Source organism: Lucilia cuprina, chromosome 2, assembly GCF_022045245.1.
Source record: "Lucilia cuprina isolate Lc7/37 chromosome 2, ASM2204524v1, whole genome shotgun sequence".
In the NCBI taxonomy this organism is placed as follows: domain Eukaryota; kingdom Metazoa; phylum Arthropoda; class Insecta; order Diptera; family Calliphoridae; genus Lucilia; species Lucilia cuprina.
In genome coordinates, this window is record NC_060950.1 from 26,342,171 (window position 1) to 26,359,657 (window position 17,487).

The 17,487-nt window shown below is 34.3% G+C and overlaps 3 protein-coding genes across 3 annotated transcripts in view; 2 read left to right on the plus strand and 1 right to left on the minus strand.

Annotated features, from left to right (window-relative positions):
* LOC111683710 (protein chiffon) overlaps positions 1-8,015 on the plus strand; it is a 13,770-nt gene extending 5,755 nt beyond the window's left edge. The window contains exon 2 of the mRNA XM_023445811.2: positions 1,203-8,015. Coding sequence (XP_023301579.2) covers positions 1,222-7,842 — 6,621 coding nt within the window. The 5' untranslated portion in view covers positions 1,203-1,221 and the 3' untranslated portion in view covers positions 7,843-8,015. The remainder of the gene's footprint in view (positions 1-1,202) is intronic.
* Positions 8,016-14,789: 6,774 nt separating this feature from the next.
* LOC111683705 (thioredoxin domain-containing protein 17) lies at positions 14,790-15,717 on the plus strand. Its single transcript, XM_023445806.2, has 3 exons — positions 14,790-15,153; positions 15,216-15,297; positions 15,474-15,717. Exons 1-3 carry the CDS (start codon positions 15,009-15,011, stop codon positions 15,625-15,627), a joined length of 381 nt encoding a protein of 126 aa, XP_023301574.1. The 5' UTR covers positions 14,790-15,008; the 3' UTR covers positions 15,628-15,717.
* LOC111683704 (vacuolar protein sorting-associated protein 52 homolog) lies at positions 15,670-17,040 on the minus strand (the record flags this gene model as incomplete). Its single annotated transcript, XM_023445805.2, has 4 exons — positions 15,670-16,438; positions 16,516-16,636; positions 16,691-16,809; positions 16,870-17,040. Coding segments are annotated over 4 exons (1,041 nt in total), but the record flags the coding sequence as incomplete, so codon positions are not given.
* Between the last annotated feature and the right edge of the window lie 447 nt (positions 17,041-17,487).

Genomic DNA, 17,487 nt, shown 5'->3' on the forward strand with positions numbered 1-17,487 from the left:
TCTAGTCTATAGTCTAGTCTATAGTCTAGTCTATAGTCTAGTCTATAGTCTAGTCTAAAGTCTAGTCTATAGTCTAGTCTATAGTCTAGTCTGTAGTCTAGTCTATAGAATAGTCTGTAGTCTAGTCTATAGAATAGTCTATAGTCTATAGAATAGTCTATAGTCTAGTCTATAGAATAGTCTATAGAATAGTCTATAGTCTAGTCTATAGAATAGTCTATAGTCTAGTCTATGGTTTAGTCTATAATATAGTCTAGTTTATGGTCTAGTCTTTCGTCTAGTCAATAGTCAAGTCTATAGTCTAGTCTATAGTTTAAATTCTAGTCTATTTTCTAGTCCATTGTCTAGACTGTAGTCTAGTCTTTAGTCTAGTCAATAGTCTAGTTAATAGTTCGTTCCATAGTCTAGTCTATAGTCTTGCCAATAGTTAAATCTATAGTTTAGTCGGTAGTCTTGGTTTTAGTTATGTCTATACTCTTGTAGTCTAGTATATAATCTAGTCTATAGTCTCTAGTATATACTTTGGTCTATAGTCTAGTCATAATTTATATTCTCCTTCTCTGACCTATAACATTCTGGGGAAAACATTCAACATGTTTATAACTCTATTTCAAAAACATCATTAAATTCCAATCCATTAACAGTTGTTAAAGGTGAATTTTAAATTATATTCACCCCTTACAGAGTTGCACATATCCTTTTCACAGGATCAGATGTTTGAATTATCTATTATTATTTTTTTGTGCTAACAAGGGATGATCTCGAACATCTGTCTTCCATTGTTTCTTTGTGTTTTAATGTGTGTGTATGACCAGATTTTTTTGGCTCCTCTTGTTTCTTCTTTTATTTCATTCTTTATTTTCATTTTATCTCATTTGCTAGGAAGGTGTGTGCGCATGCGTCGTGTGAGTTTGGCTTTTTGTTCAATTGTACAATTTTTGTACTAACAGTTTAAAATTAAGATTTTTTGTTTTTAAGAAAATGTTTGGAAATTTTATAACTGATTACGATTTTTTGTATTTTTTTCTTTCTGTTCTTCTCTTTTTTCATCCAACAAAAAACAAAAACGTATGCGGATTTTTAATTAACTAAAAAAAAAACAAATAATTGCGCCACTGTCATTGCTAAAATAATATATAAACGCCACTTCCTTGTGTATCCTTATAAATTATTATATGTGAAACAAATATGAAACGATATAGCCATATTGCGCTTAAAGGTATGCAACCACAATCGGAAATCAACAGTAAATGCAAATTTAAAATTCAGCAACAACAGCAGCAGCAACAATTGCCAACAACACCTACTAGCAGGAACGCAACAACTGCCTCTGCAGCTTTATTACAACAAACACCAACAACTACAGCAGCAGCAGCTACTGCCACAACTGCATCGGATGTTACAAAACGCAGTCCTGCTGTAAAAGTAGTCAAATGTAAGAAACCTTTGTGTCATTTTAAATTTTACTTGGATATACGAGATCATCAACTTACCAAACGTATAGAGGAACAAATCAAACTTTTGGGTGGTTCACTAGAGTTTTTTCTTACACCCAGTGTAACGCATTTTGTTACTGACAAGCCTATTGCAGCGCCGACAAATAGTACTAGCAATAATACAAACAACAACACAAGCTGTCCGGGTACACCACAAACGCCCCAAACACCGCAGACCCCACAGACGCCCTACTCATTGGATTGCCTAGTTGACTCATCAAAACCAAATAATGGACTTGCCAGCAACAAGAAACCCATTAGGAATTCAAGAGCAGATGCCATATTAAATCGTGCGCGCAGACTGAGTACTATAAACGTATCCACGCCCACCACCAGTCATCATCATCATCCTTCTCAGAGCAAGGTAAACTCTTTAGAACAAAACAGCTCTGTTACACCACTCAAACATAAGCAAAGTTTATCTAATAATGCTACACCACCGCTACCTTATGTGGTTTGGCAGTGTGAAATCGCTTTAAGATTTTTCAAAAAAGTCCAACACGAACTCAAAGATTACTTGGATCATTCCAGTAAAACGCATAGCAAGTCTTATGCCGTAGAACCTATAAGTCTTAAGGGTGGCTATATCAAATTTGAATCGCTTAAGCGCAACTATCGTCCGTACTATCATCTTATTAAGAAACCACAAGAGTGGCCGAAAATCCAATTGAGTCGCGAAGACGGTGCTTTTAGACTGTCGCCCAAGAAGGATTTGTCACCACACAAAGAGCTTGAGGACATAGAACCAAATCGCCAAATTTTAGACGGCGCCACTTTGGTTGACAATATGACACGTAAATCTCGTACGAAATCATCTCAAAATCATCATAACAATCTTAAAAATAAAGACAACAACGATCTTATTAAATCACCAGCCAACTCCCAGAAACAAACGGCAAAGTGCAAAAATCAAACTCCTCAACAGCAAAAAGATTCTAGCGATAAACAGTGTGGCGTTTGTGAAATATGTAAAATAGAATACGACGCCCTAACCATACACCTAAAAACGAAAGATCATGAATATTTTGCCAAAAATTCACAGAATTTTATAGCTCTCGATTCGTTGATACACTCTTCGGCCGATGTAAATAAATTTTTGGATGAGAATCGTAAATTGGAAATAAAAACTGAACTAGAAGAAATGGAGGTAGATCACGAAAGTCTAATGTGTATTGAACAAGATCCCTTGCAAAATAGTGAAAATGAACATGAACAACAAAATGAGGAAGATAACGAAGAGGAAGAAGATGAAGATGAGGATGATGAATCACAGAAATCCTCTTCGACACACAAACGCAAGTCGGTGGAGCCCAAAATGTTTTCACCTACATTAAGGGAAAAATCCAAAAGATCCACTAAAGGCAAACACTCTTCAGAGAAGTTTCAGAATTGCACGCTTACTACGGCTGCAAAATCACCAAAGACTCCTAGTCCTCAGAAACCTTTAGCAGCACTGGATGTTAAAACACCAGTGGCTCGGAAAAAGGCCTCTTCTACAGCTGCTATTTCACCACCCATACGTGCCATGTTACCGCCCAACTCTCTGTATAAGGTGGTAGAAACCCACACTGAAGTGAATTGTACACCTCCCAGGGGAAAAGGATTAGCGGCCGGTTTAAATGATGACTCTAAAGTAGTGGGTTCTCCTTCTATAATAGTGAAATTTAAAAAGGTACGCACCACAGAACTGCAAGTATTAAATGGCGAGGCTGAAAACTTTATGTTTCCCAAAAAACGCAGTGATTCCAGCGACTTGCCGACGGATATCGATCGACATACTACCTCCGATCGCATACAGCAAACACAATCATCTCAGCAGATTTTAACATCATCGTCTTCTTCATCATCCGAAGAACAGGATAACGATGATGATTTTGATGTCAAACACAGTCCGCCTCAAATGCAGCACAATGGCAAAAAGGCCATAATTAAGGCAAAGAGAAGATTGTCAAAAGTATGCTCCTCTTCTTCGTCCAGGTCAACGTTGGGAGGGGAGTTTAAACAGAGCTTTCCAAAGACCCCCATCCAGCCAAATGAACAACTGAAAAGTGAAACAAACAAATCTACAACAGCAATAACCGGAGCAACGAAAAGAAAATCGCTAACGTCATCAACACAAAGCAACATGAACAAAACTCAAAATGTTACAGCGGCAGTAAGTGTTGCCAATAAAATCGTTTTGCCAGAGGCTACACGCAAAAGTAGTCGCACCGCCACTGCAATTGTTACGGCAGCCACTACAAGTACACGCTTGTTACAAGCTGCAGTGGAGGCAGCCAAAAGCAAACAAAAGTTAGAAACAACAACAAAATCGAAACTGCCACCACCACCTCCTCCAGCTCCTGCTGCTAAACAGTCTAAAACATCAAAGAAACTGCAAATAAAGCAAGAGCCAAAACATTCAGATTCTGAAGAAGAAGAAAAAGTCGAAGATGAGGAAGAGGATGATGATGAAGATGGCAAAGATGAGTTGCCTAAAAACACAGCTCAAACAACATCCCGAGCATTGCGTTGTAGCCGTAGATCAGTTGTGAAATTGGAGGATAGGATGGGGGATTCAAATAAAAAGCCTCAAAAGTCTTTAAATAATAATAATAAGAAACTAATACAAGGTTTCGATGTGGAAGACTATGAAGATGATGACGACATTACCATTGATGGCGATGACGACGATGATGACGAGAAGGACGAAGATTTCATAGTGGAGCCAGCTAAAGGAAAAACAAAATCTTCAGCGAACAAAAAAGCAGCGAATAATTCTATAGCTGCGTCAAAATCTGCATGTAAGTCTAAACCAACTAAACAAACACCCGTTCAGCTGAATTTGTCGTTACGTGAAGAGCGCTTAGCTAGACGTCAAAGTCGTCTAATCACCCAGTTACAATTAGAATTGCAAACTAACTCAGAAGAAGAGCCGGCAAATGTGATAACTAAGCCAAAGCTTGTGGAGAAGAAAGCCGAAAGGTTATCAATAGAAAAAACTCCAACAAAATCTTCGGCAAAATCCGCCAAATCTGCTGAAACACCTCCCAAGAAATCACCCACAAAAGTTACATCACCTAAAAAACCGGAGTCTTCGTCCTCACCTTCTTCTCGCTATTTCGACTACACCAAAAGTGAACGCTTGAAAGCCATACGCTATGCCTTTGAACGTCTGCCAGATACGGATCTATGGTATCGGGTCTACAAACGACAGGATAATTGTGAAGAGAAATACTATGAGTACTTTGGTTCAACCAAATATCGAAAACTGCCCTATGAGCTGGGACCTATACCGTTTGAAACGACACTCTTGGATAATAACAAAACGAAAATTTGCTGCAAGCTGTGTCAGGATAGTCAGCAGAAACAGGAAAACGGAAGGGCTCAAAAACTGCATGTGCGCAGAGATTTGCAGCTAGATTTAAAGCCGCAAATTAAAGAGTCTCTCAACAATAAAACTAACCTACTGGAATCTCAGGAAGATTTTAATTGTTCAACGTCTTCCGCACACGACATGAAACAACAAGATCCACATAACAGCAGCCATGAACAAGATCGAGAACATTCCAAATCAAATTGCTCGTCTTCAGCGCATAACGTAGAAACCAAGTCATATGCCCATAAACACAAAAAACTGCATTTGTTGCAACGTTACCGTCAGGAATTGGAACAACAGGAGCTAATGCAACGTCAAAAACTCGAAGATCAAGTGAAGAGTTTGCGCAATGACAACAGTCGTGTGGCAAGTGTAGGCAGTAGTGTGGAAATTAAAACAGAGCTAGAATCGCATCAAGATTCTGTACCCTCAAGACATGACCGTGCCGGTTCTACGCATAGCAATGCCAGCAGCTGTGGCAGCAGTACAAATGCACAGGTAGAGCGTAAATGGAAGAAAATGGGTGCCAAACTGGCCAAACTATCAATGTTGGCCAATTTGGAACTGCCGCCTAGAAAATCACCGCGAGAACATGCTTCAACGTTGGCTTTAGTTAGTTGTATAATAAAACAGCGACAGGATTCGCTGAGTAAACCAAATTCAGAGACAGATGAGCCGCCTTCAACACCCACAGAAAGAGAAACAAAAGTCTTGGCAATGGCAGCGGAAAAATTAAGAGCAGGTCAAGGGGTTTTAGAAAAAGAACCGCCTAAAACACCACCACCTTCTGCTAGAAAAACGGCGCCAGAATCTCCTGCTCCTAATGTTATTAACTCCCCTCGTACAAGATCACAGGCGGCCACGCCCATTGAAGAATTACGCTTTGCCACCGAAATATCAGAGACGGTGAAACGCATGAGAAGGGGACGCAATAAATACGATTATTCGCCTCCATTTGTGCAAAGAACAACAGGAAGACCTCGTTCGGGCAGAGGACGTGGTAGAGGAGGATCGAATAGTGTGGTTAATTTGTTTGGTAGCAGCCATAAGCCAACAACTACAACAACAACGGTCTCTGGTTCACTAACGCGTCAGCGATCAAATACTCCCAACACCATTGTACCACCTCCAACAACAAGTTCTGCTGTAACCAGAGGACGTCGTAGAAGAGGCCGTCAAAAGGGTTATAATAATATAAGTAAAAATCCTCTTACTATTTTGGCCTCCATACGTAAGACGGGTTCTAAGAAGGGAGTTTTAGAATTCGATGTAGATAATATAGCTATGGAGGCTTTGAAGAAAGCTACCACGGATTATGTTAATCCTAAACTATTAGAATGGCAAATAGACAAGTTTCTCTCATTGGCAAATAAGGATTATGATAATGATTTGCTAACACCTGATCCGGTTAATATAACAACACCACCTGAGGAACAAGAGGAGCAGAAAGAGCACCTTCAGCAGAAGGAAAATGCTGAGGAAGTGAAAGAGTTTACAGAAAATATTAAAACAGCTACAGATGCTATAAATGATGTCAATCTAAACACCCCACCCGCCACTGATTACTTTTCGAGTGATTTCGATTTGTGTGATTTAATCAATCAAAGTTCGGAACGTCTACAGGAGGATGGCGATAATGGCCTTCCTCACAATAGTAGCTCAAAGAAATTTAGCATATTCAATTCATTACATATGAGCAAATACTATCGCAAACGTAAAAATCCCAAATCCAATCGCACTGGTTGGCCCAAGGCCATCAAAAAGAAGGCGGTAACGCGGCAACAGTCAATGCAAGATAAAATTTATTTCCTGCAAAATGGCGATATAAGAGAGGAGAAATGTAATAAAGGTAGCGCCATTAAGCAGGAAGTTATGGATGATAATATTTTCATAAATGAAGATGATACTACACAAGAACAGGATGTCCGAGAAAGTGGTGTTATAACACCACCCGATTCCGAGAATGAACTAGAAGATAATACCATGTTAAGAGGAGAGCTAAGTAAAACGTTTAATGAAAATGATGAAGAAAGTATGCTAATGGAGGAAGATTCTCAAATGGCTTTAGATGAAGACTCACAAACGGCCAATGATGATGAGGAGGCAGAAGGGGAAGAAGAGGATGTTGATGAGGAGGAGGAGGAGGAGGAAGAAGAAGAACGAGTTATAGAAGAAGATAATGAAACATTAGCCGACTCTATAGAAGATGATGAGGAAGAGGAGGAGGAACAGCAGCAGCAGCAACAAAGAAAACAAAAAGCCGATTCTGATGCCGATGCTGATATTGAAGAGGCCGATGAAGAGGAACAACTGCATAATGGTAACACAAAACGCGAGCAGTCCAAGAGTATGGAATTTAATAAAAAACTGAATAAGAAATGCAAAAAAATCATACCCAAAATCATAGAAAATGAAGATGAAGATTCTTATGAACCACAAGAAAAACGACAGCGTTGTCTGCCCGAAAGTCCAGTGGAAAAAATGCGTAACTTATTAAATCCCAATAGTGCACATACCTCCACTCCCATCACACCATTTATGAGAGCGCTGCGTCGAACACCTCAACTCAATGGCAGTTTAGGTAGTTGTATTAGTCCCAGCGAAAAGGCGGGAGATAATTCAGATATTTTTACAGTTTCCTCCGATGGCTTAGATACCGATATGGATTTAAGCAATTCCCATAGTCAACTAAGAACAACAAATAATCTTAACGAAGAAGAGGATCATCATCATCATCACCACCACCATCATCATCATCAAAATAATTCTTTGCATAATAACAGCAGCGGAACGACAAACACTAATGCAACGCCAAAAAGAAAATTTGATATATCCAAATATGCTCCCACTAATGCGGCCACCTGTGCAGCAGAGGCGGCCACCGCTGCAGTCAAATCTTTAGCCATTTCTCAGTTTCTAAAGAAAGAGGTGCGTGTCACCTGTCGACGTTTGCGAGCGCCCTTTAGACGTTTTCGTTATCGTAGATAGGGTCAGGGTTATATTCTAATACCCATATTTGACTGAAAATAAAAAAGCAGTAAATGTTAAAAAGTATAAGAAGAAGAAGGCTCAATAAATAATTAATTAAATTCCTAAAGAGCTTACAAAGATAATTACTATAATAAAATCTTGTTGTAACTGTATTCATATAGATTTTTTTTTTAAATATAAATTATATTTATTGTAATTTATTATAAACAAAACTATAAATTAGATTAAAATGTGTATAGAAAAATAAAAACAAACACAAAACTAAATTAAATAAAACTTTAATAAAATATTAATAAATTTAAAATTATTAAATTATTAATTAAGCCTCCTGAAAGTATACTATTATTATTCTTTTTTTTGTTTTGTTTAAAACTTTAAAACATCCCTCCAATTCTTATAATATTTTCCCTTTCTTTTGTTAATTTTTTGTTTAATGTTTTTTTAAGCGTGAATTTTTTTTAATTTTTTTCTAAATGGAAATTTGTTAAGAGTATTATGTTTTCCTCTCCGCCCTTTTTTAAAAAAATAAAAATAAATAAACAATATGAACATTTTTTCTTTTTTACTTTCAAATTTCTTTCTTTGTATTCTGTAGTAATTGTAAAATTATATTTTTCTCTATAAAATAGTGTTAATATAAATAAATATAAATATCTAAAGAAAACATAATTATAAATGTAAACTATAGTTAATGTTTAATAGTACTTTTAGTTTAACAAAAAGAAAAGTAAAACAAAATACAAAACATTTTATAAAAGAAACGATACAAAAAACTTATTTCTATAGTTTGTAGTAGTAAATTTTAAAAAAAGTAATTAAACAGGCCAATAAATTGTATTAATCCAAAGATCAACGGATATTGTAGACTAAAGGATTAAGTTGTGAAACCAAATCTGGACAGTTTTTTTTCATAACGTTGCTTAAATATTGAAAAAAAAACGGGCGAAGTTACCTTTATTCATAACACTTATGAGTCATCTGAAAGTCATATTCATTGGCCTTAAAATAAAAGAGCAACCTGTGTTGTATTCTCTATTTTCTTCAAGATATCTTAACTTAAAGTTGAAACAATGATAAATTAAAAAAAAAGTTGCGTTGTAATGGCGAAATTCAATGGTTTAAAATTCTGTTATATTTGCTGAGATATCGCCCATTACAATTGGATACCGAGTCTTTGCTTTAGATATCTAGAAGAGAGAAGAAAAAACAATACAGGCATTACCTTTATAACGTCTCAAATAAGATCAAAAAAAGGGATTTACTTCAAACTTTACAACAAGATATTTCAAAAAATCCAAAGCGATGTAGTAATTCAGTAAATTTAGCACAGCTTAATCTTTTCAAAATATATAGTTTGGTCTTTAGATTTCAACCTGAATAATTATTTCAAATCGTTTATCAAGATTTTTCGTGATTTTTTTTCTACACTCTAAAATTCTATAGTTGTCAACACTTTTCTTTAGTCTTCTTTAAAAAAAAAAAAATACCATCCCTGCATCTTAAATTAAACGTAATTTAATATTCAAGAATATACTAAACTCAAATAAAACAATATTTATTATTAAATATATATATTTAATATTAATTATAAACATAATTGTAAAATTTCTTGTAATATTTTTAATGTAATAATCGTAAAAAGAAAATATGTAATAACAAACAAATATGTGGTACATTTTTTTTTGAAAGAAAATTAAAAAAAAAAAACAAACAGGATATACATTAAAAAATAAGTAAAACAAATGAAAATAAAACAAAATAATTGTAACAATTTTATGTTGCAATATTATTAATAAAAATAATGAAAAAAACAAATTAACTTAATTGAAAAAAAATTAAAGAAAATGTTATTGTTTTATTTCTTAAGGCGGGTTTTTTTAGATAAAGATAATATACATTCTTTGTTTACACCTAGTTTAATATATGTTTTTCAGGGCGGGTTTTACTAGTAGAGATAATCTTCATTCTTTGGTTAAACCGGGCTTAATATATGTTTCGTGCTTTTCAGTTATCAGTAAAGTTATTTATTATCTTAGTTTAACAGAGTGTTATGGGTCAATTAAACTCAAGTTATAAGTGAGAAAACATAATTAACAATGTTTTATTTATTATTGTTTGTTTGTTCTTTAAGTTACTTAGTTACGAAAACTAAGATTTATTTGGCCAGTAATTAAAATTATACAACGCCATCACCAATTCTAGCTAGTAAAACTAGCTCATATGTTCCAAATTAAAAACTTAGGTTAAGTTAACACGATGCACATGGCCAATTATACACCTCAAGAAAAACTGTAACTCGGTACAGTTATCTGACGTCACACATTAGCCAATGCTGTTTGAAACGTAAAACTCTCGAAGGCAGAGCAAAAAGGACGGCCTGATTACCCTTAAGCGATAATGGCAACGACGCACGACGGTCTTCCTCCACCCAGAGCTGAATTACGAATGTGTATTTATTATTGTTTTAAATGTTTATTTAATATGTTTCCAAAATTTTTACAAAAGTATTGTTTGCAGAAAACAGCTGTTCATTGTTTATATTTTTGAGTGAAAAGTTGGCAATGCTAACAAAGTTAACTGAACTTAAATCTAAAACTGAAAAACACAATCATCGGTTAAAGTCCGCCTAAATATGTTCCGAGTTTAATCTAACAGCAAGTTAAGACTAGTTTAACTGATGAGTAAGAAACCCGCCCTCAGTGAACTGTAATGCTAATTAGGGCGGGTTTTTCAGATATAGATAATCAACATTCTTTGTTTATACCTAGTTTAATATAGGTTTTGTGTGTTTCAGTAAACAGTAACGTTACTTATTGGCCCCTATTCTGCATTTCAATTCGAATCGAAATTTTCTCCGTCTAGCAACTTTGGTAATAGAAATGCAGAATAGGGGTCAGTATCCTATTTTAAGGGAGATTTTTTTCAGATAAAGTTAATCTACATTCTTTGTTTAAACCTAGTTTAATATATATTTTGTATTTTTCAGTAAACAGTAACATTACTTCTTATCTTAGTTTAACAGAGTGTTATTGGTCAATTAAACTCAAGTTATAAGTGAGAAAACACAATTAACAAAAACAATAAAACAACGATTTCGGAAGAACAAAAATTGTTTTAAATGTTTATTTAACATTTTTCCAAAATTTTCCATTTTACAAAAGTATTGTTTGCAAAAACAGCTGTTCATTGTTTATGTTTTTGAGTGAAAACTTGGCAATACTAACAAAGTTAACTTGACTTAAATCTAAAACTGAAAAACACAATCATCGGTTAAAGTCCGCCTAAATTTGTTCCGAGTTTAATCTAACAACAAGTTAAGCCTAGTTTAACTGAGTAGTAAGAAACCAGTCCTTAAAAAGGAATGCACAGTGGGCCTAAATTTGTTCCGAGTTTAATCTAACAGCAAGTTAAGCCTAGTTTAACTGAGTAGTAAGAAACCAGCCCTTAAAAAGGAATGCACAGTGGGGCAAAATCAACATTTTGTTTCAAAAAGGTAACTTGGTTGCTTTCCCTTTAAGTCTTGTCCAACAAGGCCTTATGAACTCTGCAATATATGGATCACTTTTAATATAAATCAGACAATAAGGAAACTGAAAAGTAGGTTTCCAACTCCCACACTAGCTACACTAGGGACTCGACAATATTTATACAAATTTATAGCAAAACGAATTCCAACCAATAGGATCGTTAGAGTTATTTTTGTACTTCCTTTAAACATAAATAATAACATAATCCTAAACTCATCATTAACATATAAAACCCTTTACCTTTTTATTGGAAAATTTCCTTTTAGATCTAAGAAAATTAATAAAATATGAAGAACGCATGGGAGTCAATACTCAACAGAATGATTACTACGAAAGTCTTTTCCGCAGAACAACAGCCAGTTATAGAGCTAAAATCGAACGAGGAAACGAGGAGAATCAAGGCACAGCAAAAAGAAAATCTGTTAATTCCGAAAAACCAACAAGTAGTCGACAAGCAAATGTTGCAAATCGAAAAATCCTCGGTGAAAGAAATCATGGAGAAACCTCTTCTACTTCTCATGATGTATTAGAAAATAGTCCTATAACACATAAACCAGCTCGTGGTCGCTACTCTAAAAGTCCAGCAGAAAATAACAAAGCAGAAATAAACGCTGATAAAGGATCCATAAAGACTCTAGTAGAAGATACTTTAAAACAAATTTTACATGATAAATATTCACAGCAACCAATAGGAAATGAAAACTGCCAAGAGAAAACTCCTGTAAAATCTATAGTTGAACAGGTACTTCGAGAGAAACTTTCCAATTTGCGTCATACTTCGAGAGAAAGACATAATACTTCCGAGCCAGGTTCATTAAGATCTATTATCGAAGATATTGTAGCGCAAGTACTGCAGGAAAAATTGTCAAATTTAGAAAGAAAATGTGAACAATCTAAAGATCCCTGTGAAGTTGTAAAAAACTTGAATCAAGAATTACAACAAAAGCTAAATGTATCTAAAGATCAGACGGTTAATTTAGCCCGAGAGCCTGTAACTCATTATAATTCAAACAAATCTTTAGATTCTCAAGTTTTAGTTCAAGAATTATTAGCCGATGAAAGGGCGGACAAAAAGGAAACTGAAAACAAAAAGAAATCCATTACCACCAAAACCGGTCCTATAAAACGTTTGCATAGATCACCTAGGAAAAAACCAGAATGGCAAGATCCTCGACCAAATGACACTATTCTAGATAAACCTCAAAGACCATTGCGTGCACGTAGTCCTGCAGCATCGTCTAGTGCTCGCAGTGGCCGTAGTAAAGCCAGTTCAAGTGTTTTAAGTAAGTCTGTTTTATATTTTGTCTTATCGTGTTTTTCCATAAATCTTTATATCTTCTTATTAAGTTCGTCGTTCGACATCGCAGGGACGTCAGCATAAACCCAATTCTGATCCGGTGGCTTTGTATCAGTATTATAAAAATGAATGGGATCATTTTCGCCAACAAATACCAGGCGAAAGTCCTCACAGCCGTTTGCGTTGGCATGTGCGTCAGCGTTTATTGGATCCTGAATAAGTATTAACTTTATATTCTATTTACTTTTTCATAAGATCTTTTGTTTAAAGCTTAATGAATTAAAATAAAAATATTGAATTGCATCATTATATAACTTTATTTATGAATTTTTGATTTATGTAATACACTTTCCCATACTCCAGATATTGCGAGCTTAAAGAATATCGAAAGGTCATAAGAGCAAGGAATTACTAATGGGAACTCATGGTTTGATAAAAATGTATTACTTTACATTGTGTCATGTGGTAATTTTTAGCAAAACATCTCATATTTAGAGCAGAACTTAGTTGTAGAGGAAGTAGTGGATACTGTATTTGCTCTACTATCATTTGTGTTTTCGTTTAAGAACATAGTACCTCCCGCTTATAACTAACCAACTAACTAACAAAGTTTTGATTGAACAGTAAAATTCTTTCCTTGACATTGCCTGGCTATGTCAAATACTTGGGTTCATCAAGTTCCCATTGTGATATCTTACAAAAATGTAGTAAAGACAAAAATAAAAGATTGAATAGAATAAAGTGTGACTAGCATTTTAGCTAAATTCGATTTAAATCATTATAATCTTAAGTAAATGTTCGACAATTTAGAAATACTGGTATCTAGAGCATAATCGCCCACTGTGTAAAGAAAAATTTAAAACTAACCCTATTTTAAACATTAACGGTTAACTTCTAACATAAACAAACTAGTTGGCAACGACGAAGAATAAGGGTTGTATTTCAATATAAGGACTGTTCGCTTATTCGATAATTTGTAATAATTTGCAACAATTGTTACTGGATCCCGTTGCGTACTTTTGAAGACTTGCAAGAATAGAGTAAGAGAGCGATAAAAATGACAATTTGCAAATTTAACTTTTTGAATGAAATAAATTAATATTTGTAATTCAGTTTATTTTAAATTCATTTATCATAAATTGTTATTAAAAGGGTTTTAAACAATTGGTTTTAAAACAATTTAGTTTGTCCTTCTTTTAGCGATTTTTTTAAAACTTTTATTTTACTAATATGTTTGTAACATGAAGTCTTAGGTTTTCTTCTAATAGGACTTCAACTGAAGACCGTTACCAGTAGGGTTCTATAGTTGAAACGAAAAGTCGACTTTTCGACTATATTTTTTTTATAAATAGTCGACATTTCGACTTTTTTCGACTGTTCGACTTTTTTCGACTGTGGCCTAGGGTTCTATAGTTGAAACGAAAAGTCGACTTTTTGCATTTTATGAAAAGTCGACTTTCGACTTTTTGCATTTAGTTAAAAGTCGACTTTTCGACTTTTTTCATTTAATTAAAAGTGGATTTTTCGACTTTCCGACTTTTCGACTTTTATTTACAAAGTCGACTTTTCGACTTTTTTCATAGACGATAGTCGAGTTATCGACTTTTTTGGAACAAAATAGTCGACTTTGACTTTTTTACTTTTTTCGACAAAAAGTCGATTGTTCGATTATTCGAAAGTCGATTTATAGAACCCTACTGTGGCCTGTCAGTGAAAACAATATCCCTTAAGGCCTAAATAGACTACTCAAGAAGCTTGACAAAAATATCTATATATTACATTTGTGCAAGCCTGTTGCGTAGTGAAATTTACATCTGTATCTTTGATAGTCCATAAAAACGTGAAAAATTCGGTGTTTGTACGAGCAATGTTTGTGTAGTGTGTATGCGAATGAAAAAAAAAACAATAAAATTTTGTGAAAGGATTTGGTTTTAATTTTTAAGAATTATCTAATTTATTTTCTTTTCCATCCCTGCATAATTTCTCACACAAATTTTGTGCCTGCTCTTTGATTTAAAATCTTTGAAAAATATAAAATTTGAGAACTTAGCCAGCTTTCAGACGATTTTAAGCCGCCGCCGCAGTTACCATTTGTCGGCGCAGGGCTCTGGCATTAGTTCGGCAACTAATATTTTTTAATATTATCAATCAGGCACAATCTAAAACAAGTGACGAAAGAATTTTAAATTCTACATTTCTTTGGGAAGTTTTACATAAAAAAATACAACAAAACGACTTCCATAAAGCATTTTATAGGTGGTATTTATAAAATATCACAACGTCAAGTACATTTGAACTCATTACAACGCACACAACAGAAGTTGATTAATAGCAAAACCATGGTGGTACAACACAACGTTAAAGGTTACGAAGAATTCACAAAATTGGTAGAAGAATTAGAAGGTTCTGGTCAACCCATACATGTCTTGTTTTCGGGAGGTAAAAATGAGAATGGTGAGAGTTGGTGTCCCTATTGTGTAAAAGGTAAATTAAGATACAGTTCGAGTTTTGAAAGGGTAATAAAGTTGGTAAAATTTCTTTTCTAGCCGAGCCGGTTATTCACAATGCTTTGGAAAAGGCTCCAGAAAAATCACATTTTGTTCATGTAGATGTGGGAGAACGTTCTTAGTAAGTACAACAGATTTGAACTTGAAATTATTATGTTATGTATGACTTTATGGCCTTATCATTATATGGCTGTATAAAAAAAGCTAAATAGTTATTAAATATGGACAAGAGGTGGAGGGATTGTGGGAATACAAATTTATTTAACAGTTGTGAAATACGTTGTCTGTTTTTTACAGCTGGAAAGACTTGAATTGCCCCTTCCGCAAAGATCCCAACACACATTTGGTTTTCTTGCCCACTTTACTGCGTTGGAAATCTCCCCAACGTTTGGATGGTGAACGTTGTTCCAACAAGGATTTAGTTGAAATGATGTTTGAAGATGAGGACTAAAGTTTTACCCCTTCCTCAATTAAAAAAATTAAAAAATTATAAAAACAAACAAACCGCTAATTAAACTTTTAATTTGTGTTAATACTTAAATTATATTTACTTATTTTATATCTCTCTCTTTCTAGCAACTAATGGAATTATTATAAATAGTTCTCTAATAACAGGCAATTATTTGCTGTTCTCAATAATTACATTTATATTTTTTCATTTCTACCATAACCACATGTATATTGGTCAACTGAGACCGAGCATTGGGTGTCAAGAGCTTATGGAATCTGTGATAGTATTGTACTAAACTAGCTAAAGCCAATTGCAACAATTGAGAGCCGGTCAAAAGTGAGGGAAATGATAATAAAACCTCACGATTTAATTCCTCTAAAGACTTTTTCCAATTAGCCGAAAAACTGGCCACCAAAGCTAGACTTCTACGTTCCTGTTTGCGTAACTCTTCCAACTGTTCCTTTTCATAGTAAGGTTCACATTCTTTGACAAATTGTATAATACCACCAAAGTGTGGAGCCAAGATTTCTTCGACATACTCAGCACTGCGTGCATTTAACTGTTCACGAAAAGCTTCAGCTTCTTTTGAATTATCACGGGTATGTTCCATTAACACACCCAAAACTAAATCGTAGTTATTAATTAAATAAATAAGTTGTTCCTTGCGTGTTGGAAATATGGCGGCCATGCGTAATATGAAACATTCTACCTCATTCTGTAGTTCCAAAAGTAAACGACTTACTAATTCATTGGGGAAATGTTCAGAGATGCCCACAATCGCAGCGGAGAATTCAGCATAGCGGCGTGTTATCTAGATATAAGAAATATCCGTAGAAATAGATGAAATATTAATTATACACATTCATCTCTTCTAATATTTTTACTTACATAATGAGGTCCCAATTCTTTATTAAATTTCGTAGGATCACAATCTCTAATACTCTGTATATTTAAGCGAAATACATGTTCGAAACGTGGCCAAAATACCGACTGTAAGGAATCCCAATATCTGCTAAATATCAAATTAGAAATCACTCAATTTTTTTAATAAAATCAAACCTACTTATCCAATGCTGGCACACATCTTTTATGACACATTAACTGATAGCGAAATATTAATTGAATGCATAAAAACATGGCTATGGTATCATAGCAATCCTGGATACTGGTTTCCAGATTTTTCTGTTAGAATAATCACATTATGTTTTTTTTATATTTTAAAAGACTTAAATCGAAACTTACTATCATTAGAGTTAAGGTTTTGCCCAATATTTGATTAAACAGATCCTGGGCCTGGGCTCCCCGCACCATAAAGAATTCGGTGACAAATAAATACTCACGGCAGGCATTGTCCACTAAAGCATACTGTTCAGAGCGGAATAAAGCCTCAAAAGTGTACTGCAAAAAAGATCGATTACATTAGATCGAATTACAGAAACCAAGATTTTTTTAAATGTTTAGAGATTTTTATAGAAAGCAGTAAGAAAGATTTTTATAAAAAGCATAGCAGAAGAATATACTACATAAACCCATAATGTATTGCGGTTTTTGTATTCATGAGAAGAAATCAATGACTCATGAATTTCAACTTCACATAGTAAATTGTTTGATAGAAATCTACATAGTAAGAACTTGCTTTATCATGCTTAGTAATGTTTTACACGAATTATATTGTTTTTTTGTTATTACGTATTTGAAGGTCATTTTACTTTTATTCGCACAAGTACATATTGGTAGATAGATAGACAGATCGATAGATAGATAGATAGATAGATAGATAGATAGATAGATAGATAGATAGATAGATAGATAGATAGATAGATAGATAAGTAGATAGAGAGATAGATAGATAGATAGATA